This window comes from Diabrotica undecimpunctata, chromosome 5, assembly GCF_040954645.1.
Source record: "Diabrotica undecimpunctata isolate CICGRU chromosome 5, icDiaUnde3, whole genome shotgun sequence".
NCBI lineage: Eukaryota > Metazoa > Arthropoda > Insecta > Coleoptera > Chrysomelidae > Diabrotica > Diabrotica undecimpunctata.
Genome location: NC_092807.1, coordinates 19,742,126 through 19,769,866, shown reverse-complemented (window position 1 = coordinate 19,769,866; position 27,741 = coordinate 19,742,126). Strand labels below are relative to the sequence as shown.

The 27,741-nt window shown below is 34.8% G+C and overlaps 1 protein-coding gene across 1 annotated transcript in view; it reads right to left on the bottom strand.

The window, feature by feature from the left end:
• Positions 1-857: 857 nt before the first annotated feature.
• Positions 858-27,741, bottom strand: part of Ddx1 (ATP-dependent RNA helicase Ddx1) — a 30,391-nt gene continuing 3,507 nt past the window's right edge. The window contains exons 7-13 of the mRNA XM_072531618.1: positions 27,142-27,334; positions 15,542-15,729; positions 12,012-12,231; positions 7,081-7,341; positions 2,794-2,909; positions 2,615-2,722; positions 858-1,438 (exon numbers count right to left, since the gene is read on the bottom strand). Coding sequence (XP_072387719.1) covers positions 1,196-1,438; positions 2,615-2,722; positions 2,794-2,909; positions 7,081-7,341; positions 12,012-12,231; positions 15,542-15,729; positions 27,142-27,334 — 1,329 coding nt within the window. The 3' untranslated portion in view covers positions 858-1,195. The remainder of the gene's footprint in view (positions 1,439-2,614; positions 2,723-2,793; positions 2,910-7,080; positions 7,342-12,011; positions 12,232-15,541; positions 15,730-27,141; positions 27,335-27,741) is intronic.

The window sequence follows — 27,741 nt, the reverse complement described above, 5'->3', positions numbered from 1 at the left end:
GTAAAGATTAACAGAATGATTTATTTTATATTCATTTGAAGGAACTCTTTAAATTGATTGACGGAGCACATAAATCTATTAGCCATGGAAGTAGAACAAGAATGTTGAAAGATTTACAACAGAAGTACAGAAACATAGCTGTAGAAATCATATTTATTTGGATCTGTGTGAAACTTGCCAGAAAAAATTTAAAGTTCCCAAAAAAGATTTAGTAGTGAAACTTATACTGTCAAAAAAATGAACAGAAGATGTCAAATAGATTTGATACATATGCAAGCCCAAGCAGATAATGAATTCAAATTCATTTTTGTGTACCAAGATCACTTAACAAAATTTGTACAATTACGGCCGTTGATAACTAAATGTGCAGAAGTTGCATTAGTTCTTCTGGACATATTTTGTGCCTTTGGAGCTCCAAGCATTCTTCAAAGTGACAGTAGACGAGAATTCTCGTCCAGAACAGAACAGAATTATAGAAGAAATGTGCTCCATGTGGAAAGGTTTGAAGATAGTACACGGTAAGCCCAGACACAGTCAGTCACAAGAATCTGCTGAATGTGCGAATCAAGACTGGAAAATATGTTGAGTTCCTGGGTGTAAAGCAAACAAACAATCAAGAGGTCAGAGGATCTTCGATTTGTACACATCGCCAAGAACCGAACTTACCATTCTGGCATCAAGTGCAGTCCGTAGCAAGCTATGTTTGGGGTTCCAGCCAAAATTGGTTTGAAAACTTCATCACTGCCAGAAGATGTTTTGTAATCTTGATCTGATTCTGTTCTAAGGCTTATACAACATATTATTGTGATTAATGACGTGTAAAGTGGGTTTTAGGAAGAAATTAAAAGATGCAAACGTTATTTCTAGCAGTATATTTAAGAAATATATAAATAAAATTGAATTATTTTTAATTGTTACAAGTTATACAGTACATTTAAAAAACACACATTTTAAATTAGTTTGTAAACTTCTAATTACAGAAAATAATCACGATATATCTTGATACAAAATTTAGATGATACATGAATACAACAAAAAATGTTTGTTGATTTGCTCTCGGTATTTTTATGTATACCAAACTGCAGATGGAAATTTAAATCTATATAAATACTTAATTAATTTCGTCTGCAAAATAAAGAAAATTATTTGTCGTTATTTCCATTAGAATTCCTTTATGTAGCAAATTAACCAACTATTAAGCTTTAGCTAACTTTGTTAGATGTCTTTGGACATAAAGCAGTTGGGCACTGCTTTCCAACTTGGACAGTTCTCTGACAATGGGCGCCATCTGCGCGGTGTGATTTTCATAGAGCGAGCCCAAATTTCTTCGTTTTTCTCCATAAATAACTTTACCCTCGAATTCATCTTGTGGTACCTCCATGTCGGGTCCGATTTGCTGAATGGTAATATTCAAATGTTCTTCAATATCAGCAATGAACTAAAAACAAATCAATTAGAATATGACGCGAAAAAAGCCCGATAATAAAACACACACTTCATCTAATTTACAAACCGTTGTACGTCATCCGCGTCATAGTCCGTGAGGTTACATGATACCAACACGAAATATTTAGGCAGTAGGTGTGTTCTTTTTTAGAATCACTTTGCCGAATACACTGGCATTACAGCCACTAGACATATTTTATTATATACGCGTAGAAATAATAATTCAAGATTTCTATTAATGTTAACTTAAAGAAATACACAATAATATGTTTAATTTAATTTGTATAAATGCATTATAAAGCGTTTTTATGAAGAACATTTGTTCGGAACACACTGTAACTGTAATCGAACGAAGGTGATATTTTGGCATAAATTGGTAACACTTATTTGACAGTTGCGGTGTTGACAAGAAATTAATAAGTAATAAAAAAAGTGTTGATTTTGTTTAAGTATTCCATTTTACATCTTTATACGACGCATACAAGCTGTTCAAATTGTTTTTAACAAGATTATTTTTTAACTTTTGTTTTGTTTCTATTTATTTACATTAAATATTAATTTGTTTTGTTGTATAATCCACTTTTGCAATAATTGTGACCTATTTGATTTAAAATGGATTCAGGATTTTTTTATACTTTGACAACTATGTCAACTTCGATCTCTGTCAATGATAATGACGTGCAACGGTATTTAAATTAGATGGACGGTATCTTAAACTGACGACAATATTAACAAAATTCTGAAACTACTTTCTTGTGGTATGTTTAAGTTAGATATTATGTTTTTTTATGGGATTAAGCCACAATTATTGGTTATGATTGAGATGAAAATCACATTTTTAATTAACTATATTTAACGTTTCGATTTCCACTCCGGAAATAGTTCTCAAAAAAAGGTTTTTTTGTACAAATTATGTAAAAATGTGTATAACCAAAGATTTTGTTATTGGTTATGTCATTTTAAAGTTGACATGTCTGACCTAGATCTTGTAGGCCCATAGGCCCTAGTGGTTACAACACATTTTGAGGGGGGTGATGATAAATTTTCGTATCATGTAGTTTTGATTGAAAATAATATCTGATCAAAATGACGAAAGATATAAACTGTCCAAAAGACTCAATCATATAGCTACTTTTAACACATTTAGTAATTAAATAAAAAGCTATACCTGTGGTTCATTGTACCATATACAGCATCCCTTAGGTTGATTATCGATTAAATTGGTATTCCAGCAGTTTCTTCCTCTTGATGAACACCATTCACCGTGGTACCACACCTAAAATATAGATAAAATATTCATAGCAACCGAGAGACTTTGTAAATGATACTTAATCTTCTAATACGTACTTTTTCTGGTACTGTACTAACTAAACTTATGGCAAGACCCATTCTTTCAGCTCTTCCTACACGTCCAATTCTGTGCACATAGTTGGATTTTTCATCCGGCAACGTAACATTAATCACTGAAAACGAAAATGTAATTTTAGTGAAATTTATTAACAATCTAATATATCCAATAAATAACGGATGAATAAAGATGAGAACTTTTCATAAACCCTTTAACAGTAATTTTTTTATAGAAAGTGTCGTATTATGTAGCCGAAGACATGAATGTTTTTTCTTAAACTCAGTCTTGGTTCACATTATCACATCTTTTGTTTTCATTGAAACTGATCTGGCAGTGCCAACTGAGAAAACTTACCATTTAACACATTGGAACAGTTAATAAACAAACAAATCTTGTTTTTGGAATATTGCTAGCTAAGTAGCTACACAGAGTAGTGTCTATTTTATTTGTCATCAAAGGTAAATGGCGCTACGAAGCAATACAATTCTGTTAAGTGAGATATTTGCTCAAGAATTCAGACTATCTTCTTCTTGCGAAGAAGATTATGTTACAAAAAGTTGCAAACATAAAAAAATGTGTAACAAAAAACCATGCTCCAGATGAAGATCATGGGCCACAAGTACAAGAAACGTTAGAAATTTATCATGAAGAATTAGAGAAAATTAAAGAAACATTCCTATCGGAACTTCGCAAGAATAATTAGGAATGTATTAAATTATTTAATAACACAATAACTCAACGCAATTCAAGTGAATGGTGGGTGGTAAATTAAAGGGGACCCCGAAAGGATTCATATTCAAGCTTGCTGAAAGAGATGAGCAATTATGGGAGCAAATGGTCAAAAATTTAAGAGAATTTTATTTTAACAATATCTTCCTCTATTAATACACGAAATAATTGACGAAAAGTAAGGTTGAGTATTTATATATTTTGTTTTCTATTTTAACATTTTGTATCTATAACAATACTAATAATATTTTATTTGTATGTTATTACATAATTGTATAATGCCAGCTCATTGGGTATAAAATCTTAGCATTTGTATTAATTGACAAAAGCCTACTCAAAATTTCGTGAAAATATGAAAAATTTTAGAAAAAATTATAGCATTTCAAAATAATAATTGTCAATAATGTTGAAACACGTTGGTACACTTAAGATATCCTAAATATTGTTTGAACGATAAAATAATTAAAATATAGTCATACGTTAATATACAAAGTATTCTAATTAAGGACAAAATATTAAAAAATTGAATATAAATAAAAAAACAAAACTTAAGGGTGAAATAATTGCCTCTTTTCGGACACCCTCTGTATTTTCAGATAACTTTAAATACGTCGGTATTTTCTATTATTAAGCTAGTACCCACAATTAAAATATTGTTTGGCTAAAGTCATTGGTTTCGGATTTTAATTATTAATTTTTTATGCTCGATCTTCCTATTATGAAATATGTCGGGAATTACATTAAGGTATAAAAAATACATGGAAAAGAAAATGCGAAGGCATGGGAGTACCGGTACGGAACGAATAGCTATATACGTTAAGTTTTGCAGACGATCAAGTAGTGATTGCACAAGACCAAGACGACCTCAGCTACATGATGAAGAAACTACAAGAAGAATATACCAAGGCTGGCCTAGATATTAAGTTCGAGAAAACAGAGTACCTATCTACAAGTGAAGAAGACATAGAAGATCTACAGATTGATGACAACGTAACAATCAAAGGAAAGGATAAATTCAAATACCTGGGGTTTATAATCACGAAAAAGGCAACAACAGAGGAAGAAATTACACAAAGATTAGGACAAACAAGAACAGCAATCCGACAACTTAACTCAGTATGGTGGGATAGACACCTAAATATGAAGACAAAAACGCAGATTTATAAAACATTAGTGCGAAGTATTATGACATATGGGGCTGAAAATTGGATCATAAACAAGAAAACCAGCAGTAAGATAGTAGCAACAGAGATGGAATGCCTGCGAAGATGCTGCAGAGTAACAAGAATGGATAAGAGAAGTAATGACGAAATAAAGCAAAGAACATCAATAGAAACAGACATACTAACATATATAGAACAAAAAAGACTAAAGTGGTATGGACATGTAAGAAGAACTAGCGACAGCAGATGGATAAAAAGAATAACCGAATAGAGCCCCATAGGAAGGAGGAAAAGAGGACGACCCCGAAAATCCTGGAGGAACGAAGTAGACGACGCCATGAGTAAGAGTAAGAGAGGACTAAACGATGGAGAATGGAACAACAGAGAGAGATGGAAACGGTTGAGCGAGGGAAGGCAGTGAATACTGTAGAATCCCTAAATATATATATATATATATATATATATATATATATATATATATATATATATATATATACAATACAATAAAATACTGGACGTTCCATAAAAATAAACATACGTTTGATACGTCACACTTTATTAAGACCCCTGGTATATTTCAAAATAATTTTAAAATTGCCTTTATATTCCTATTAAGTTGTATCCGCAAATTTGTTGTATTGGTTTCGAAAAATTTCGGTAATAAAGCTGATGAAAGAGTCGACAAGTTCACACGTTTTCCCAGAACTTCACCGACACCCAACCAATTCAAGCACAGATGTTTTTCTTTATCTCTTGTAAACACTCATTTATATGTAATTTCTTAGGGTGATAAGACATTTATAAAACAATCCAGGAAACACATTTTAAATAATCCAATAATGATAAGTTATTATTTTTAGTTATGATTAATAGGATCTTATTGCAGAGAATATTTATTACAATTAACATAAATATCTTATAATTTAGTTTTTATTTTACTTTCCATGTGCCTATCTACTATGTATTTTCTAGAATCCTATGTAACCACTCTCTTGCATATAAATAGACAAACAATTTTATATAAGTTTATTTTTAAAGCTATGGTTTGTTAGAACAGTGAGCGACGAATAACTCACAGTCAGTCGAACGCCGCGCACGTTCGTTAAAATCAAGGAAATGGTTCTCTGTGAGAATGGTTTGTTAGGTTTTGCTGAGCTGCGCGCACTGCAGACCGATAGCCGTGTACGTCGACGGTGTGCGCTGGAATCAACTGCGATTTGATTTGGACGCAAACGTTCAGCTGAGCTCACAGCGTACACATCCATACCGAAATTATAATTGTATTTTTATATAGTTATTATTATTGTAATAATTAAGTGATGTCTACTAAATTTTCTCCCGAGGAAGATGAAAGACTAGTGGATCTAGTACAAATCCCTGGAAAGTCTAAAATATTCTCGAAATTTTTCCTCGTTTTGAAATAATCTTTCTCCGACTGTTAATTTAAAAGCACCTTCTGTATTAAGCACCTTCTGTATTAAGTATTAAGACCGGTTCTAACAAACCGTATGGTTTGTTAGAACAGTGAGCGACGTATAACTCACAGTCAGTCGAACGCCGCGCACGTTCGTCAAAATCAAAGAAATGGTTCCCTTAACAATCATCTTTATTATACTGTGAAGTTAAAATTTAATAATTCACTCAAAATATTGCTAAACTCGTACTTACGGTTAAGGAAACAAACTCTTAAAATAATACTTTTATTTGAACTTTATTGACTTAAAATACTTGGACTATCCATAAATACAACTCAAATTATTCCTGAAGCCGTGTCAAATATTTAGTAGCCTTGTTACCACATTATGTCCGACTAAGTGCGTTGTATGACAAAGATAGCGAATGTAAGAGCGTAGACGCAAAATTTCGGGGCAATGCTTTTTAAATGCATTCATTTTTTTTCGAATCCTGAAAAAACTAATCAATATTTTTGAAAAATTTAAAGGCAACATGAAAGATTACATTATTACCGAGGGCCGAAAGTGCCTTAGAATAAACAAAAAGTTTTTTTGAATGAGATATTTGAAATTAAAAATCACACGCAATTTTTTCGTCTTTTCAGCCATGTAACTTATTAAAATAAACATTATAGAAGTTTTCATGGATTTTCGGCCTTCGGTAATAATGCAATCTTTCATTCTGCGTTTAAATTTTTCAAAAATACTTATTAGATTTCTCAGGATTCGAAAAAAATTATTGCATTTAAAAAGCATTGGCCCGAAATTTTGCGTCTACGCTCTTAATCGAAAACTGTTGGTTGAAAGAGTTAATATTAAGGTTACTGAATATTACCTAAAATTTACTATAATACTTAAATAACATTAAATAATTGAGATTATTAGTAAATGAATAAAACTTTGAGTGAACAAGTAAACTTTTTTAATACTTAATACTTACTAAATGGTAGGCCAGTTATATCAAGTCCTCTAGCTGCGACATCAGTACAAATCAAAAATTTTACTTTGTTGTTTTTGAACGTTTCCAAATTGGCTTTTCTCTCGTTAGGTCTTCTATCACCGTGTAAGCACACACAGGAGTAGCGATTTCTATCGATCATCTTCATGTACTTTTCCAAATTATCGCAGTCCAGTTTTGTACGACAGAAAATAATAGCTCGGTCCATGTTATGTTTGTCTATGGCTCGAATGCAGTATTCACCTGAAACCATTTATCGTTTTATGGTATTTTGACAGAAACAAGAAAATATATTAAAGATTAAAAGAAGTAGAACTTGCTTACATATTTGTAAGTGTGTTTAACAGACAAAATTAGAATTCAAATGGGAAAGATCACTTTAAATACGATATACGCTTAAATCAGTGGCGGCTCGTGACCTCAGTATGCGGGTAGGCGACATGCGACAAATGCGATTTTAACCAATTTTTTTTTAATGTCATGTAATAAAAGGTGTATTGCGGGACAAAATATGAAATATTTAGTTAAATTTTCAGGGCAGTCTACGATACTTTTTCTTCGTTGAAAATGGAAAATTTGTATTAGCGATTTTTTTATTAAAAAAATCTCTACGCCACTGGATTTAGAGTGGCTTCAAATAGCTATGACAAAAATTTCATTAAGATATATTTATTAATAACAAACTTATGACAACTTAAAATTTTAAAACTCACTAAGAAAAAACACTCTGTATTAACAGAAACATGGAAACAGATAACCATAAAACTAATATATATATATATATATATATATATATATATATATATATATATATATATATATATATACTGTTATGATGTGTTTTTTGTTTGAATGATGAGCAATGAGTATTTTTAATAATATAATATATAGGGTTTTTATCGCGGTTCTCAAAGAATTAGCTTGTAAGTACTTTTTTAAATTTTCTTTATTATAACTATTATGAAACACACATATATATCTAACCTAGTCAATGTAAATTTAAAATAAACTATCTTTAACCTGATATTCTTATAAAACTAATTAAATTCTATAGACAATCTAAAATTTAAACAAACTATCTTCAAAATTGAAATTGTTATGACACTAACTAAATTATATTAACAAAATTTTGTACCTTTCTTTCACTGAATGCCTAAATGAACTGTTTTCCACTAAGTATATAGATTCTAATCACCACTGAATGTCTTCCTACTTCAGTTATCCTTGTTTTTTGTGAAATTACTTTTTTCAATTATCAGCTTCTACCAATTTAAGATATAGTTTTCTTCACCAGCATGTATACACCACCAACCAAACCAGCAAACAGCATTTATATTTATTCTTCTTTTCAATATACCAATATCCAATTATTATAAGTTGATTTATATTAATCTCCAACCATAATATAATTTAATTTCTTCCAATATACCTTTTTTTTATCTTCAATAATTATTTGTGTATAATTATAAATGTGCATTAAATTATATGCATAATTTTTAATCTTCATTTAACTCACTATATTAAACATTTTGACTATTTGTACTTGATTCACTGACTCCAACTAACTTTCATAATAAACTGCTTGACTTCTGACTAAAAACTTCTAAAAACTCTTAAAACTCTTCTGACTGCACTATCTAAAACTTTTCTGACTAAAAACTTTCAAAAACTGCCATCTTGAATCCAAATCACGGGTATTTATATCTTTTGGACATTCTAGAACCATCTCGTAAGAGATCCTGTTCCAATTTGTTCTATTTCATACTTGTATGAATTTTCTGGAACAAACCATTTCGCAAACATGGCCATCTCCGGAGATCCAGAGAATTCCATTCTTTTCTATTAATAATTTTGTTTACATTTAGGCTTTTCAGATCAGAATATATAATTAAATTAGTAACTTAACATTCTAATTTAATAAAATACACATTTCAAACAATATATTATTATAACCCACTTTATATTCGTAAATATTCTTAAACGTCACTTCAGAGTATAAATATCTGTCAATCTCCGAGAGTATTTTTGGTTGCCTAAGCACATGGCTCACTTATATATATTTACAATATTAAAATACAACTTTTTACAATATTATTTTATAATATACTAATTTATTAAAAATGCCCTCACATAAATATATTTTTATTAAATTCTCTAGTATATAACTTATTTAAAACAACCAAATATCTAATATTATGTAGTATATAACTTATAAATTATTTTCTATAAACCATAATCGTCACAATACATATATATATATATATATACCGGTATTTAGGCGCCTCGCCCTTCCGGTAGGGATCTATGGAGGAGTATCACTGAGCCGCAAGCCCTTATCTCTTGCCGTACTGCTCCACCATAGGCCGATCAGACACCAGCATATTCTAGTCTAAGCCGCAGATTCATTTAGAATTTTAAACTGCTGCGTTAGCCTTTTTGTTTTCTGTACACCGAGCTGGGAATCGAACCACTGAACCACTCACAGTGAAGCGAATGAGAACCGGCCGCCCAGCCCGCTTGGCCATCTGACCGACATAAAACTAATTATTTTTCAAATAATTTTAATAATAAACCACTACTAGACAAAAAAATGTTTAAAATAGCATAAAAATTTAATGCAAGTAACGCACTTACATTATTATTAATTTTACATGCTACATACATTTCAGTGCTAGCATAAATTTATTTATAATATCTGCAACAATATTTACTTCAAATTCTTTTAATATTTTGTGTCATGGCTGCAAGATTAAGTTTGAGAGAAAAAATTGAAATTATACGTCTTTTGGGAGATAACGATAGAAGTGCCAGGGAAGTTTGTACAATATTTAATGACAGACATGTGGATCGTCCTAATATGAGCTGCGGTACGGTAAACAAAATAAATAGAATATTTAATGAATATGGTGCAGTATAAAAACTAATTTTAAAAAATAACCCGTTACAAAGAAGAAGAGGAAATGATCAAATCATTTTAGATCATTTCAGAAATAGCCCTAATGCCAGTTTAAGAAATGCCAGTTTATATTTGAATGTGCCTCGAGAGAGTATTCGACGATGTCTTAAGGTAAATAATATTAAACCTTTCAAACTAAAATTCTTACACACATTACAAGAAGACGACGAAGCAAAACGCTTAGAATATTGTTTATGGGCCTAAGGGGAATATTTAAACAATATAAATTTTCTAAAAAACGTGTTGTTTACCGACGAAGCCAGTTTCACTACAAATGGAGTAGTATCACCACAGAATTATCGCTATTGGACAGCAGATAATCCCCATTGGCTAATAAACTGTAAAAGCCAGTATTCTCAAAAAATAAATGTCTGGTGTGGTATAGTGAACGAGCGAGTTATTGGTCCTTTCTTTTTTGAAGAAAACTTGAACTCACAGAACTTTTTAGAATTTTTAAACACCGACTTGTGGGATGCTATTCATGAGCTCCCAATTCATGAACGATTAAATTTGTATATCCAGTTAGATGGTTGTTCTGTTCATTACGCCAGAACCGTGAAGCAATGGCTAAATGAAAATTTTCCGATAGGCCGGGGTAGTCCGTTGATAGATTGGCCACCCAGATCTCACAATTTTAGACTTCTTTCTCTGGGGAGTTATCAAAAAAAAAGTTTACCAAACCCGTGCAAGAGACGTAAACGAACTTCGTGCAAGAATTCGACAGGCATGTGCAGAAATTACTCCCCAACAACTAAGAAATGTAATTAGAAATATTCATAAACGCTACGACAAATGTATCCAATTAGATGGTGAATTGGTAGAGGCAACTAGAATTTAAACTAAAATTATGTTTCCATGTTTCTGTTAATACAGAGTGTTTTTTTAACGTTAATACAGAGTGTTTTTTTCTTAGTGAGTTTTAAAATTTTAAGTTGTCATAAGTTTGTTATTAATAAATATATCTTAATGAAATTTTCGTCATAGCTGTTTGAAGCCACTCTAAATCCAGTGGCGTAGAAAAATCGCTAATACAAATTCCCCATTTTCGACGAAGAAAAAGTATCGTAGAATGCCCTGAAAATTTAACTAAATATTTCATATTTTGTCCCGCAATAGACCTTTTATTACCGATTATTTGCAGACATGCAAATTTGCATCAAATTTGAAAGCAGGAGATAAGCCCAACAAAAAAGTGAATTTCTAAAATTACTACCGCATTTTTATGGTTTTTATACCATATCGTTTTAAACGATCTCGAAAATGGTCGATTATCCTTCTTATCTGTGGATAAAATTTGTAAATTTGGCAAAGGAAGGCCCATTACAATAATTTCTAATCTTTCTTGATTTTGGTGCCTTGAAAAAAGCGTTTCAATCAAACTGCAGATTAATCGTTTAAAATATTCATAGCCCGAAGCCCGCCGAATTCATCGCCTATGAAAATGATAAAATCACTGACTAGCCGTGTTGCTCCTGTGTAAGCGTAAGACAGAGAGACAGATAGACGTTTTATTCTTAAGGCGAAAATTTGAAGCGCCTCTCAACTGCTACTATTAGGTATTATGTCAAAATTTATAAATCACAATTTTGAAATAAGTAATTTATAATAATAAATAATTTATTATTGTACATTTGAAAAGGTTATGCGGCACCTACCTTGCCTACCCCGATGATATGGAGACGTAGAAAAATAATCACAAAAAATGAAGAAAATAATAATGCGAATAGTACAATGTTCACAAAGACCCTCACAGTAAGCGATGAAGCTAAACTAAAATTATTAAAAAAATGGATTGGGGCTAATTATTAATAACTCTTCTGCTGTGTGTATAGTGAAGTATACACGATAAATATATATTCATATATTATATGAATATTTTCTGAACTTCATAAGTAAAATGCGTTTTTTTAATGTATATACATTTTACTAAAACATTTTTTTTTAATGATCTACATACCTTTTAATAATTTGACTGCTTCGCTCAATGTTTCGGGACTATTATTGCCGGGCCTAACGTTATCTTCGTTGTGCACCCCGTCTGTATTAATGTGTCTTCTTAAAGTACCCCACGACTTATCCTTTTGGGGATCTACAGTTACTACAACGTGATGAACTGTTTCTGGAACCGCATCTTCTCCTTTCAAATCGACCCATGTAGGAAAATACATCAATTTTTCCTATAAATATACAAATAAATGTAAGCTGAGGGTGGCGTGATTATTTGAGGCAATGTAATTAAAATACTTGGAAGATATCAGGGAAAAGTTGAGAATAAGCAGACGTACTGGTTAAAGTCCAAGAAAAAATATAAAAAGTGAAAAAGAAAATAGGTTTAAGGTGATTTATCACAAAGTTAAAATTTATATACTTTTTAGGTACAGTTATCGTCACTATTTCAAAACAAATCTTCAACTTATGATTATGTACGTAAACTGTACACTTTCTATTTTAATGATATTTAGTTAAAATTTTAAAAGAATGCAGTAAGTTTTTCACAACTGTACTTAAATGAATCCATATCATAACTTACTTGGTAACCTGACTAAAATTTGGTATTGTGTAATAATTTTTGAACTTAGGTACAAAATAACTACGTTAAATGATTAATTATCCAAAAAGAAGAATAATATAATAATAGGAATAATTATCCAGAAGAGCGTAAACTGGATGCAAAATTTGATTTGGAATTACACCAAAGAAAAGCAGAAGTAGTTAAAGAAAACAAAAACCAAAATATAATAAGAATCACATCAAAAAATATCAGTTTTAGTCTTTGATCTTCAAAAAACGCTTCCTACTCTTGAGTTAAGTACAGGTATAGTGTATTATAAGAGACAACTGTGGACATAATATAATCTGGGCATCCATGACGAAGTCACAGAAACAGGACACATGTATGTGTGGCCTGAAAATGTGGCATGCCAAGGAGCTTAAGAGATAGCTTCATGTTTAATAAACCTTCTTGACCTGGCCTGACCCAACTGAATATCTGATTTTGTATAGCGATGATTGCAAAGGACAGAATCAACAACAATTGAAATATAGCACAACATCCGAAGATATACAAATCCGACGAGGAGTGAGACAGGGTTGCGTCTTATCACCGCTACTGTTTAATTTGTATTCGGAGTCTATATTCAGAGAAGCATTAGACGAGGTCCAAGGCGGAATTAAGATTAGCAGAATCAGCATGGACAACATCCGATATGCTGATGATACCGTCTTAATAGCAAGCAACGCACAAGAACTACAAAATATAATAAATGCGGAAGTTCACCACAGCGAAATGTTCGGTTTACATCTAAACGTTTCCAAAACTAAAATTTTAGTATTTTCAAAGACACCAATAAACGTACATGTGTATGCCAAGGGTCAAATAATAGAACAGGTAAATTCCATAAAATATTTGGGAACAAATATCAATAGTCAGTGTAATCCCAAAAAAGATATCCTATCAAGAATCGAACAAGCAAGGAAAGTATTCATGAGCATGAAAATATTTTTTACAAGATCAGATCTTAGTCTGCTGCTTAGAATGATCAGATGTTACGTTATTTCTGTCTTACTGTATGGCTGTGAGAGTTGGACAATGGACTCTGAAATAGAAAAAAGAATAGATGCCTTTGAGATGTATATATACAGACGAATGTTGATAATTCCATGGGTACAAAGAGTTACTAATGTTGAGGTACTTCGTCGCATGTGTAAACAGAAAGAATTACTAAGAATAATCAAAGAGAGGAAAATGCAATACTTGGGTCATGTGTTGAGAGGCGAAAGATACGAATTACTTCAAGTTATACTGGAAGGAAAGATACAGGGCAAAAGATCAGTAGGAAGACGCCAGAACTCGTGGCTGAAAGACCTGAGGAGATGGTTCGACCGCTCATCAGCTGAAATCTTTCGCGCAGCAGTTTCCAAAACTACAATTGCCATTTGGATAGTCAACCTTCGAAAGAAGACAGCGCCATGAGAAGAAGAATTACCTTCAAAAGTGTAAATCGTCACTCAAAGTTATAGAATAAAGATTTTTTGTATCTGGACATAGTTTTAATACATGCGATCAAGATTTTGGGTTGATTGAAAAGGTAAGAAATCACCATGATCGAATTTTTGATCCCGATGATTGGGTTTCCATAATTCAATCGGCCAAAAAAAAAAAAGAAATTAATCCAGTTCAAAAGGGAGATGAAAATAATATTTTTCACGTTTAAAATCATACAGATACGGTATTTTAAAAATTAACCAAAAAAAAAATTATGCAAAATATACAGCACAGGATATGTGTTTGTTTCATAAAGTTGATTTAAGCAAGAAAACCAAAGGCCGTCCATCATCATCTACTGTAATTCACAACCTCGATGTTCTGTTCCAAATGGGAGATTAATAAAAAAAGAAAAGAAAAAGGATTTAATGGACCTACTTCAGTTTATTCCGACTGAGTTCCACAGCTTTTATTCTGGATTGAAAGATAGTTCCAAAGCATTAGATGGGGGCTTAGAAGAAGCAATTATACAAGAAAATTAAAAATACGCACTAAAATATGTTTTTAGCTAATAAGTTGGAGATTTGTTTTCTGTTGATCTTAATTTTTGTTTTGGGCAATTTACTTGTTTTAGTTTTCTTTATGGCAAATTTGTCTAAACATAACATAACTTAACACACAAGTTACTCTAGAAATATATTTTTTTGTAACGGCAAATGTGTCTATATTTTTTGAACACAGAAATTAGAATAATAAAACTTGGGCGATATTTTTCCTTAAATGTTGTTTTAAGACATTAGCTTTTCCTTAAAAAAAATACAATGTTACACTTTTTTTAGCATAAAAATTGTATTTTTATTTAAAGTTAACTATGAAATGATTTATCACAAAAACTCCACTTTGTGACTTTCACCTTTGTCACCTTTGCCTCTGAGCCACTCATATAGGCAATCAAACTTTTACATTATACATTATACATTACATATTATATTTATACATTATTATACAAAAAAAATTGTTGAAAAATGTGCAATTTTTTAGAATTTTACACGATAATAGTACCTTAAAAGTGACAGCATGTACGCTGATGATGTGGTGATAATACGAAATATTGAAACAGTGGAGACATATTTTTGAGAAAAAAAAGACCTAAAACATATATCTGAATTGAAATATAACTGGAAGCTGTAGTCAGAACATTACGTCACTGTCAGTTCTTAATAAATATGCTACGGTTAGTCATTGTATGCTCTCCTTCAAGCCATCCTACAAGGAAAAATATTTGGAAAACGAGGTCCAGGAAGAAGAAGAACATCTTGGTTAAAGAACCTCAGAATCTGGTTCAATACAACATATGAGCAGCTTTTCCGCGCTGCTGCAGGTAAGATAAAGATTGCCATGATGATCTCCAACATTCGTAACGGATAGGCACATCAAGAAGAAGAAGAGTCAATGTAAAATTGAAAATGTGCAAAATAGAGCATTTATGGAAAAATACTTACAGCCATTTTCTTAACTTCGAACGCATGCAACGTGGCACTGCACACAATCATCTGTAACCGTTTGCCATCTGATGTAACCTTTGGCATTTGTCTATGTAGTTGTTCGATCAAATTCGTATATCCTTGTTTAAGTAAACCATCAGCTTCATCAAGAATAAAAAATCGGCAGTTCGCTAGAGACAAGTAACCTGAAACAAAAAATTTAAATCTGATTAAATTAAATTAAAAATCGAGTGTCTGGTGGAACAAGTCATTCAGCCAAAACCTTGTTCTGCTGTAAAAATTACTTTCCTAAAAATCTTATAGATTACAAACACTAGTTTTTACCAAATTTAAGCCATTATATCATCCTAAAAGTTCAGCGTCAGCCGCTGAACAGTACGGACGTGCAGTAGAAGCGACACCTGAAGACCGCCGAGGAGCTGCAGCGTTGAGTCGAAGCCGGACTTATCAGTCTGTGCCGTGAATATAAGCACGGCAGAGCGGAGACTTGCGTTAGCCGCGGCCGAGGCCACTAGAGGCAAAAGCCTATGCCGAGACAAAGCTGAACCGGGGAGATTTGTATTAATCGAATCTTCACGGAGGCCAAAATCAAGGCATAGGCAAGTGAAAAAGTAAACGGGCTTAGCCCGTCGGGATACTTCCTGTACTACGATTGGGATGACACTGTGAGGTGTAATATTTTAGAAATTACACCTGGCAGACACGGCCCCAAGGTCAGGGAGGTAAGAAATTCAAGCGGATCCCACTCTAGTTCTGCCTAGAGCGTGAACTTCCGAGTAAAGGTACTGGGTGGCACCCAGAAGCCGTGCTGACAACGGGTCAGACGGTCAAAAAAATAAGCTTTCCTCCAAAGATTAGGACTTCCACCCCACGCGATTATGGATCGGTCACGATCCCCACCCTGCCGAAAGGCCACTCCAAGCCCCAATGGTTATAGTTCGAGGTATAAACTCAACTATAATATCTATGATGCCCTCCTAGAAGACCAGGACACAAATTACGAGATCTTTGAAAATCTCCCCACCGAGGACATACACGAAGGGGACTTCAAACGCCCCAAGACCAAGAAAAAACGAACAAAAGACCGCGCGGAGGGAAACCGCGAAAAAGAAATGTACTCCACTGACGACGACGTACCACTCGAAAAACGAGCCACTACAAAAAGGATGAGACAGAGGAGCAGTGAGGACGAAAAGTCCGCACTGGCAAAGATGAAGATGATATTGAAAGAAAAGGACGCCGAAATAGCAGCACTAAAACAGAAAATTGAAGAACTGCAGGATACGATAGTAACCTCGCAAAAAACAATAATTGGCCACATTGACTCAAAGTTCCAAGAACTAAGCAATGGAAAAGAAAATAAAGAAACCAAGAAGACAACAGAAACGGTCTCAAAAGAGAGCAGCAAAGAAGATACCTGGGTAACCCAAGCCAAAAAGGCGTCAAAACCGGAAAAGTCTACGGGAACAATCCCAAAGACAAAAGCAACCGCAGAAAAGTCCACGGGAACAATCCCAAAGACAAAAACAACAATAGAAAATACAAAAAAGGGAAAACAAGCAGAAGAACCCAAAAACAGCAAGAAGAAGGCCGTGAAGGAAGACTTTCCTCCACTAGCGACCCCTAGTGCAACAGAACTAGAGTGTCATCAGGAAAGAGATGCGCGCGCTACACCACGCCCTCCGACTCCATGCCAAGCACAAGAAATGGAAACCGACGGAGAACAAACCACGAAACAAGATAAACCAACGTGGAAACCAAAGCCGCCTGTAATTAAATTACAGAGCGTCAGCCAGACAGGAGCAATACTAGACATTGCTCAGAAAAAGAAGGTGATAACGTCGAATAGACTATCGAGAAGTGGACGAGAAACGTTAATACAAGCGAAAAATCCAGAAGATTATAGGTCTATGGTAAAAATCATAGAGGAGTATAGTCAAAAAACACCTATACAGTGGATTGCCTTCCCACTAGAGGAAGACATAAAACCAAGAATGGTTTTAAGAGGACTACCTCCAAACACAGACGTTAGAGAAATGTTCAATACTCTCAAAGAAGAGTATGATATCGAATGTGAATCAATAAAGAATATGATTTCCAGAAAGAGTGATAAAAGAAATCTACCAATGTTTGTGCTGACACTGGAGAAGGAGGACGTGGAAAAAGCCAGGCGCATTACTAATCTGATGCATATGAAGGTTCACATCGAAGACCTCAGAAAAGCAACTGGGCCCACGCAGTGTTTCAACTGCCAGGGGTACCACCACGCGCAGAGAGCGTGTTTTAAGACACCTCGATGCGTACGATGCGGAGAAAATCACTCCACAAGAAACTGCCAAATGCCCCGAGAACAAAAGGCAAAATGTGCCAACTGCCAGGGTCAACACCCGGCAAACTTCAGAGGATGCCCCAGATGCCCAACCTGGGGAAGAAAACAACCACAGAGACAACAAGCCCCGCAAACAAGGCCGCAACAAACATCAAGCGGACCTTCCTACGCACAGGCAGCAAAAGCGCAAAATACCGAGAACACCATCTTGATCTCGAAACAACAGCAAGACGGCCTAGTGAACTCAGTTAAGGAACTGGTCACTAGAATTGTCCACGAGGCGATTGCAGATATAAAGCTAGCACTGAACTAGTGCAAGCAAACAGGGGATACTTGAGGATAGGCTCCTGGAACCCAGGAGGCATAAGGACCAACCAGAATATACTGGACGAACTGGTCAATAGATATGAAATGGACGTCGTGGCAATACAGGAAACAAAGCTCACGAACAACATCAACATCAAGTTTCCAGGCTACGACATATACAGGAACGACAACACAGCAAGATCAGGTGGCACAGCAATATTAGTGAAAAAAGGCATAGGTCACATCAGAATTCTAACACCACAACTAAATACTATGCAAGCAACAACAATAAGAGTACAAATGAGGCAAGGAGAAGTCAGAATTACCTCCGCCTACGTAAGACCACAAGACCTACTGATTGAAGACGACTTAAATATGTTCCTAAACAACGAACCCTCAATCATAATAGGAGACCTAAACGCAAGATCCCCAAACTGGAACGACAGAGCTACGAACAGAAACGGAAGACTACTAAACATATACATAGAAAATAATGACGACGTTATGGCAATGGGCCCCACAGACCCAACGCATTACCCAGGAAACGGACTTCCTACACACATAGACATTGTAGTAGCAAGAAACCTAGGACTACAAACAGAAATACAAACATTAAACGAAGGCACAACGGACCACAACCCCATCCTATTAGAACTAGGAACGTGGGAAGAAGAAAGTACAATCAAAAGAGTTAAAAAGAAAACAAAGTGGACAAACTTTAAAAGACTCGTGAGCACTGGAATTAACATAGTTCCAGTGATAGACAACCCACGAGAAATAGAAGACAGAGTCCTAGAGTTGGAAAACATCATCCAACAAGCACTCAGAAACAGCACTACAGAAGAGGAAGTAGAAATGCACACGGGAAGATTTAAGGATATACCACAAGCAATAAAAGACTTAATAAGGGAAAAGAACAGAGCAAAGCAGACAGCGAGAAGGACAAGGAACCAGGCAGACAAAAATAGAGCAAATAGGCTAAACAGAGAGGTCAAAACAGCACTACAACAACACCGTAGTGAAAGCTGGGAAAACCACATAAGAGACATGGAGGAGCAAGGACCAAATATGCAAAATATTTGGAGGCTCCAGAGAATACTGAGAAACGACAGAAAGCAAATCCCTCCATTACATGGAGAAAACGGAATAGTCTACACCACAGAGGAAAAAGCAGAAGTAATGAGGAGTACTCTCGAAAGAGAGTGTACATTAAATTACCACCCAGATGAGGACATCGACTTCATAGAAGAAGTCGAAAGACAAAGAGGAAGACCCGAAAACCCGAACGAAATCATCCCTCCTACATCACCGGAGGAGATAAACGAGCTAATTAAAAATAGCTCGCCGAAAAAAGCACCTGGTCCTGATCAAATAACGAACAGGGCTCTAAAATACTTACCAGCGAGAGCCATAGTATATCTAACAAATATTATCAACGCGATGCTAAGATTCAAGAAATTCCCAAACAGATGGAAAGAGGCTCATGTCATAATGTTACCAAAGCCCGGAAAAAACAGCACATTCCCGCAAAACTACAGGCCAATAAGCTTACTACCTGCAATCAGCAAGATTGTAGAGAGAATAATACTCGTCAGACTCCAAGCTGAAACAGATAGATTAGATATAATACCCGAAGCCCAATTCGGTTTTAGATCAGAACACTCCAGTGAGCTACAAGTACTCAGATTAACAGAGTACATAGCAGCTGGATTTAATGACAAACAATTCACAGGAGCTGTCTTCCTAGATGTAAGCAAAGCTTTCGACAGAGTCTGGCATAAAGGACTTATTTACAAAATGAGACGATACGGCTACAGCGGAGCAATGACAAGACTAATCTCTTCGTACTTAAGCAATCGTAGTTTCAGAGTCCGGATAGGACAAGTCCTATCCGAACTCGGGAACCCGGAGGCTGGAGTGCCACAGGGAGCGGTACTGTCACCTCTACTGTATACGATATACACAGCAGACATACCTAGAACACCAGGTACACTACTAAGCCTCTATGCCGACGACACAGCGATAGCGGCCAAACACAGAAATGTAGACATAGCGGTAAACAACTTACAAACAGCGCTAGATGACATAGAAGAATGGAGTTTAAAATGGAAAATCGCTATAAACTCCGAAAAGACACAGGCTGTACTTTTCAAAAAGAGGCACCAACAACCAGAAGAACAGGTAACTGTGCAAGACAATCCTATCGAGTGGAAAAGTGAAGCAAAATACCTCGGAGTAATCATGGACAAAGGCTTAACATTTAGCAAACATGTAGAAGCTACAGTACAAAAAGCCAACATGGCAAGAGCATCAATAAGAGGCCTAGCAGGAAGAAAAAGCAAACTTAGATTGAAAACAAAAATAAGATTAATAAATTGTATAATTCTTCCTATACTAACATATGCATCTCTCGCATGGGGACACATATGCAATACATCAAAAAAGAAAATACAAGCGGCACATAACAACAGCCTAAGAGAAGCAGTCAACGTACCGAGATACGTAGCAGAAAGATTTCTCTTTAGAGAACTACAACAAATCAGAGTGACCGACACAATGAAAGAAAAAGCTAGGACAAAGTTCGCGGAGATAGAGAACCACCCCAACCACATATTGCGAGAGATATTGAGGTATGACGCTTTCCACAGATGGAAGCACAAAAGACCCAAACAACAAATAGTAGAATAAAATCATAATACTAGAGAGAAAATCAACAATCACACCAGAGAGAAAACAAAACACCAGAGAGAAAACACTTCAAAAAACAACAACAACGCACAATGAAGATAGTTCGTAGCTCATAACCCTTGTGGACAATCGCAACGTACAGCGTGGACCCAGTAAATTTTATGTAGATAATTTATTATATAAATATGCACTAATTCTGATTTTATGTTTCAGGCATCCTACAAAAAAAATCCAAAAAACAACAAAAAAAACGGCTTCGGCCACCAAAAAAATCAAAAAACTACTAACAAAATCCGGCGCAAGCCACAAAAAAATATTAACAAAAACCACTAAAAACTCGGGCATGTAGGGCCCAACCCCTTGAGCACCAAGTCGCCGAACTGAGCCTAGCTCAGAGCGGAGACTTGAGGCCCAAGTAAGCAATTTTAGTTCGCGGATAAGCCACATTAAGATAACAGGAATATAGCGACAATGCGCTGTCCTGAGTTTTGAATTCGGTTAGGAAACCATGTTGGGGTTCTATTACCCAGGATCTCCACATGAAGAGCATTTGGCTGATAGTTGTGCCCCTATCGCGCATCAGAGTGCTATAGGGGGGAAAGGGATGGTCTGGAGCATTCGAGCGCGGTGGAGTGACTCCTGTTTTTACTCGAGTTAATACACCTCGCTCCAATGAATTGTTACACCCGAACGTAATTCTTAGGGGTGAACATTTCTCACAGGCTGGGTTTAATTAAATTGCTTGCTTGCTTGCTTGCATCATCCTAAAGAGGCAATACTGTTTGAGATTCATTTATGGCAGATATTAACAAAAATGACAATAGCCAAACTAACTAATTCACAAATAACTGAATAAAAGTCAAAAATAAAAAGAAAGATCTGAGTAAATTCAAAACTTAATACACTCATATTTCTGGAATGACATTTTTTTAATCAACTGAATCTTGTAGGGTGAATCTTACTAATAAAACGAGCTGTTCTAATTCATGTAAATATATTTATTCATAAGTTTAGAGCACGATAATATCTTATCAAATAAACTAACTAATATCAGCGCTGCCTATATATATATATATATATATATATATATATATATATATATATATATATATATGATATTATGTACTAGAATAATCTGGAATAGTCCACCTCTATTTCGCTTGCATTAGCGCCTCGGATCTGTCTGCCGGTTGATAGATTATGAACATTCAGAACACAGATCATCATCTCGAGATGCAACCGTTACATGGAGGGCTATTTCGTTACAATATATTCGCAAACACATTTATAATTCACTATTGAAACTCGTTCCAAGAAATATTTTGTGGAAAAAAATCATTTTGAATCATCCAAAAAATCAGAAATTTTCCTCATTGGATTGCTTAGTTGTTAGCTACCAGTCGCGCGCCTGAATTAAATTACTCTTGAGTTAGGAAGTGGAATGACAGAAAAAAGAGGGAGAGGTTTAAGGCTTTTTCAAACTTCTTAAAGGAATGGGATCCGAAGTTGGATTGGGTTGGGAAAGTGATATGTAAATGCAGGGGTGGTAGCGCGGCAAAGGCGACGGTATTATATAATCATCATCATCAAGCTGGATACGTCTACCGCTGGACGCAGGTCTCCGCAATATAAAAAAATACAGGCTTACATCAGAAGAAAAATAAGAGAAGCTAAAGAAAAAGAAGCTGTAGAGAAATGTAAAGAAATAGAAAGACTACAAGCCAAGCATGACAATTTTAATGTACACAAAAAGGTAAAAGAAATAACGGGTACTTTTAAAAAGAGAACACAAATGAAACTCATAGACACCAATGGAAAATTAATCATTGACACCCAAGAGATGAAAGACAAATGGAGAATATATTTGGAGACACTTTTTCAAGATCAAAGAATGGATTATAGGCATCCATTTTCAGAGAGGATGACGGGCCCGGACATACTTAAATCCGAGGTAGAAGAAGCAATAAAACGGATGAAAAGCAGGAAAGCTGTAGGGCCTGATAATATCGAAGCTGAATTTTTAAAACTCTTGGAGGAAGAAGGAATAAATTGGATCACGGCTGTCTTCAATAAAATATACAATACAGGAATCATCCCTGATAAATGGCTAGAATCAGAATTCATAGCGATACCTAAAAAACAGGAGGCTAAAAAGTGCGAAGAATATCGAACAATTAGCCTAATGAGCCACATGTTGAAACTGTTTCTTAGAGTCATCCATGGAAGAATTTATAAGAAGTGCGAGGAACAAATATCGGACAGACAGTTCGGCTTCATTAACGCAGTGGGTACCAGAGAGGCACTTTTCGGAGTACAGGTACTGATTCAAAGATGCAGGGACATTAACTGTGACGTATACGCGTGCTTGATCGACTATGAAAAGGCATTTGACAGAGTTCAACATCAAAAGATGATAAACATTTTAAAAGAAGCAGACCTGGATGACAAAGACCTCAGAATAATTTCAGAACTATACTGGAATCAGACCGCATACATGAAAATTAACGGAGAAGAAACAGATCACATAAAAATACTACGTGGAGTTAGACAGGGATGTATCGCCGTTGATATTTAATATGTACTCAGAGAAAATTTTTAACGAGGCTCTTTACGGAATAGACGAAGGCATCCTTCTAAATGGTGAAAGAGTAAACAATGTTAGATATGCCGACGACACCATGGTGATAGCAGATAGTTTAGAGGGACTTCAGAAGCTAATGGACAGAATAAACGAGTACAGTCAACAGTACGGACTAAACATTAATACCCACAAAACGAAACAAATGATTATCAGCAAGGAGAATATAAATGGGGCTCATCTTTACATTAATGGGACGCAGATAGAGCGAGTAAAACAGTATTGTTACCTGGGAACTATTATAAACGAACAGTGGAGCAATGTACAGGAAATAAAGTGCCGCATAGGAAAGGCAAGAACGGTCTTTAACAAAATGAGCGCCATCTTCAAAAGTCACAACATATCCCTACATACAAAAATGAGACATTTGAGATGCTATGTTTTCTCTGTGTTGTTGTACGGGGCGGAGGCATGGACGCTTACAGACACCACTATTAAAAAACTTGAAGCATTTGAGATGTGGCTTTATAGAAGAATGCTGAGAATATCATGGACAGCAAGGATCACGAACAAGGAAGTTCTAGAAAAAATGAAGAAGGAACCAGAGATTGTGTTTACGATCAAACGCATAAAATTGCAATATCTGGGACACGTTATGAGAAATCAGCACCGTTACTCCCTGCTGCAGTCTATATTGCAAGGTAAAGTCAAAGGTAAGCGAGGACCCGGTAGAAGAAGAATATCATGGCTGCGGAATTTAAGAACATGGTTTAAGAAAACCTCAACGGAGCTGTTTCGAGCCGCAGCGAGCAAGGTCATGATTGCCAATATGATTTCCAACATCCGAAACGGATAGGAACCAGAAGAAGAAGAAGAACATGCTTCAGGTCGTCAGTCAATCTGATTGCTGAGCGGCCTTTGCTCCGTAGTGCTTCTTGACTTGGCCGCCACTCGACAATACGTTTTGTCCATCGGTTGTCTGATACTCTGGCGACGTGTCCTGACCAATTCCATTTCAGCGACGTGATCAGTACCAGATATTTCCGAATTAGACCTGAACGCTGATCAGACATAGCGGTCCGCTAGCGGCGGTACCGGCTTTTTAGCCAGTTTGGGCTATTGTTTATTGCTTGAGTAAACATCTTTGGAGATCAAGTAATCTTTAGCAGTAGTGCTGAGCATTTGCCGGCAAGTTATTCTTCGGATATCTGAGTTACAGTAATGCTGATAAAAAGTGTTTTTGCAGTCTATGAGGTTTTTGGTGAAAGCAGGAAAAACTTTAAGTTATGTTTTTTTTGTTCCGTTTTTCCTCTTGACGAAACAAATTAATAGAAGTTGAATATTTCCATATGATGGTCAATATAAAAAAGGAAATTATTGCTGTCTTTATTTTTAATTTTTTTGCTCCATATACCCAGTGCAGTGCAGTATTACAGTGTTTTTGAATGGGGTATATCCCCTTAATTTTTTGCACGTTTTTACCACTATTGTTTTGTTATGCAACACCGAAATTGTATGTAGACAGTAACAAGAGAGAAATTCTTCTACATACATATCATGACATGAAAATGTCCAAGTTAAATTATAATTTTTCAATTGTTTTTAAATAACATTCAATATGAAGATCTTTTTTAACTATTTTTACCAGTTCATCCAGAGAAATCTATTTTAAACTTTTTATAAAAATGTAAGACCTCCAAGAAAACATGATATAATATTTCCAACATTATTATTGCGTGATAGGTGTAGGGTATTATATAACCACTGGATATATCATAAAAACGGCTGATACTTGCAGATTTTTTGGTTTTTCTTTAATAAAATCTCTTGGAGGTAGCAGTGGCTACGCATTCACCTAAGAAAGGTATCATTGCGTGGTGTGATTGGGAAATCATAAAAAATCAATCTCTCACTATCCTTCGTACTATTGAATGTGACTCTTAAGGAGTGTTTTCGAGGGATTCCATTCTTCAGGGAATGTGTTGCTGATAGAGGTCGACGAATATGATGAGGGATAAAATATTAACCTAAAGCCTCTGGGGACAAGAAGCTTTGAGGATGCTTTGAGTTACAGTGTTAGGACCTCTAATCTATCTCTATAATCTATCAGTTGGGATGTTTTTATAATGGATATATTGTATGCTTCAAATATAAAGAGAGAAAGCTTTTAAAAAGTACATTTTGATTATACTATTTTATGAATTCTGCAATTTTTAATTTATATGAATCAATAACGAGTAAATATTTGTCTCTTTCGAAATTAATTGCTAACATCTGTTTGCAATCTGGCAACTGCTGATTTGACGATTGCCAAATCTATCCCCTAATCTATCAAAGGGTAATTGCCAAAATAATTTCTAATAATTAACTGCAATTAATCTCCAAAGGAACAAATATTTACTCATTCTTGTTTTATATAAATCAAAAATTGCAGAACTTATAACATCATAATATAAACAAAATGTACTTTTCTAAAGCTTTATCTTTTTATATTTGAAGCATACAGCATCTACATAATAAAAACAGGCCAACACTGCTACTGCTATACCGAAATTTTTTGTTCCATGTTTGACATTTGCAGCTAAAATCAGCTTGCACTTTTGGTAAACTCAACCCGTGGTCTTAATTTCTGTTTTCTGTTGTATGCCGACATTGAAATTGCGTGGTCATGACGTGACCTGTTATGGGCAATCTCGTTACAGAAAAAAGCGACACCATTCCTTTTTTCTGGGAAGACTATGAGTCATGGGCATGAAGTGAATTATCGACTTCATGTCCGAAGAGGGTTCATATGTGGGGGGGGACTGCTTAGCCGGAGGGACGAGTTGTGTTTGTTGGGGAATGGCTGGGGGACTTTTTGAACTAAGCAACTAGGTGAAAATGTGCTTAGGACAATTGGGACACTTATGGGTATTTGTTGTAGGACATGCCTGTGAGTTGTTGTTGATCGCAGTTGGGGCAAATTGTGATGTTTCGGGGCAATCAGCATACCAGCTGACTGTACACCTAAATGTGAACGTTGGAGCTGCTGCAGGTGACAACTATATGTGAAGCCGTCAGTTTACTGGGAGCTACTGCTATCAGTTCAAACAATTTAATCCTCTAAATATGTAATTTTAATTCTTGTACAAATCTGCATTATATAAACGCAACGGGGTTGAATGAGAGTTAATCAAAGGTACACCAAAATCTAAATATTAAAAGTTCACTACGCTTAAAAGTTCTTTTGGGTAAAAGAAGACAGCTCATTATTTCGCACATAGAAAGTGATTCAAGTTTTTTACAAGGTTGTTTAAATATGTTTACCTGAATCAAAACGGAGATTTCAATGAAGATATCTACATGTAAAAACATGAAGATGTTTTTAAAAAGTGATTTTCCTCTATACTGACTTTTATAGAACCTGGATCGTTAATAATAATTGGTAATGCAGCTTACCACAGTCGTTGTATAGAAAATATCGATTTCTGTTACATATGGATTCAAGAAGATACCTACCCAAGTGAGATTCGAATTTCGCCCATCAAGTAATAACAATTTTTTTTGTGTATAAGAACCAAACAAAGAATATTAAATAATATCAACACTCTTAAAGCAAAACATAATAATCAAATAGAGAATATTAAATATTGAACACTATTAAAGCAAACTAATATTTTGACAAAAAATTCAAAATAAAAGAATCAACTTATTTACCTCCTGTAATCAGATCCTCTAATCTTCCAGGTGTTCCAACAATAATATCAGCGCCAACGTTCTGAAGATGGGAGATTTGCGTTTTAATATTAATTCCACCTATGACCAGAAGTTCACGGATGACAGGATCATCTAAATATTTCTTGAACTTTTTTATCTGTTCGCTGGTTTGTTCGGCCAATTCTCTAGATGGCTAAAAATATATACACAAACAAGTTTTACTAAATCGAAAAAAAAAAAATAGAATTATTGGTAAATGTAATACACTTCATTGCAAATCAACTGTAAATATTCGAATAACACCTATGTGTAATACTTTCCCCTACTTGTTTTCCTTCATCAAGACAAAATGAAGGAAGTAACAGTCCATATGAAGACATGGATCATTTTCTTTGAATGTAACAAATATGTTTAAGAATCACATGAATTATTTAAACTGTGGATATGAACTGCATTTTATCAAAAAAAATTTCAAGTGCGCATACAGCCGCAACCCTTGTTGCTCCCATTTAGGATGACAAAAGATATCCTTGTAAAGGTATATTGTTTCAAAGGCTCAAGTAACTTTCTTTTAGACATGTATCACAAAAGTTTCATTTC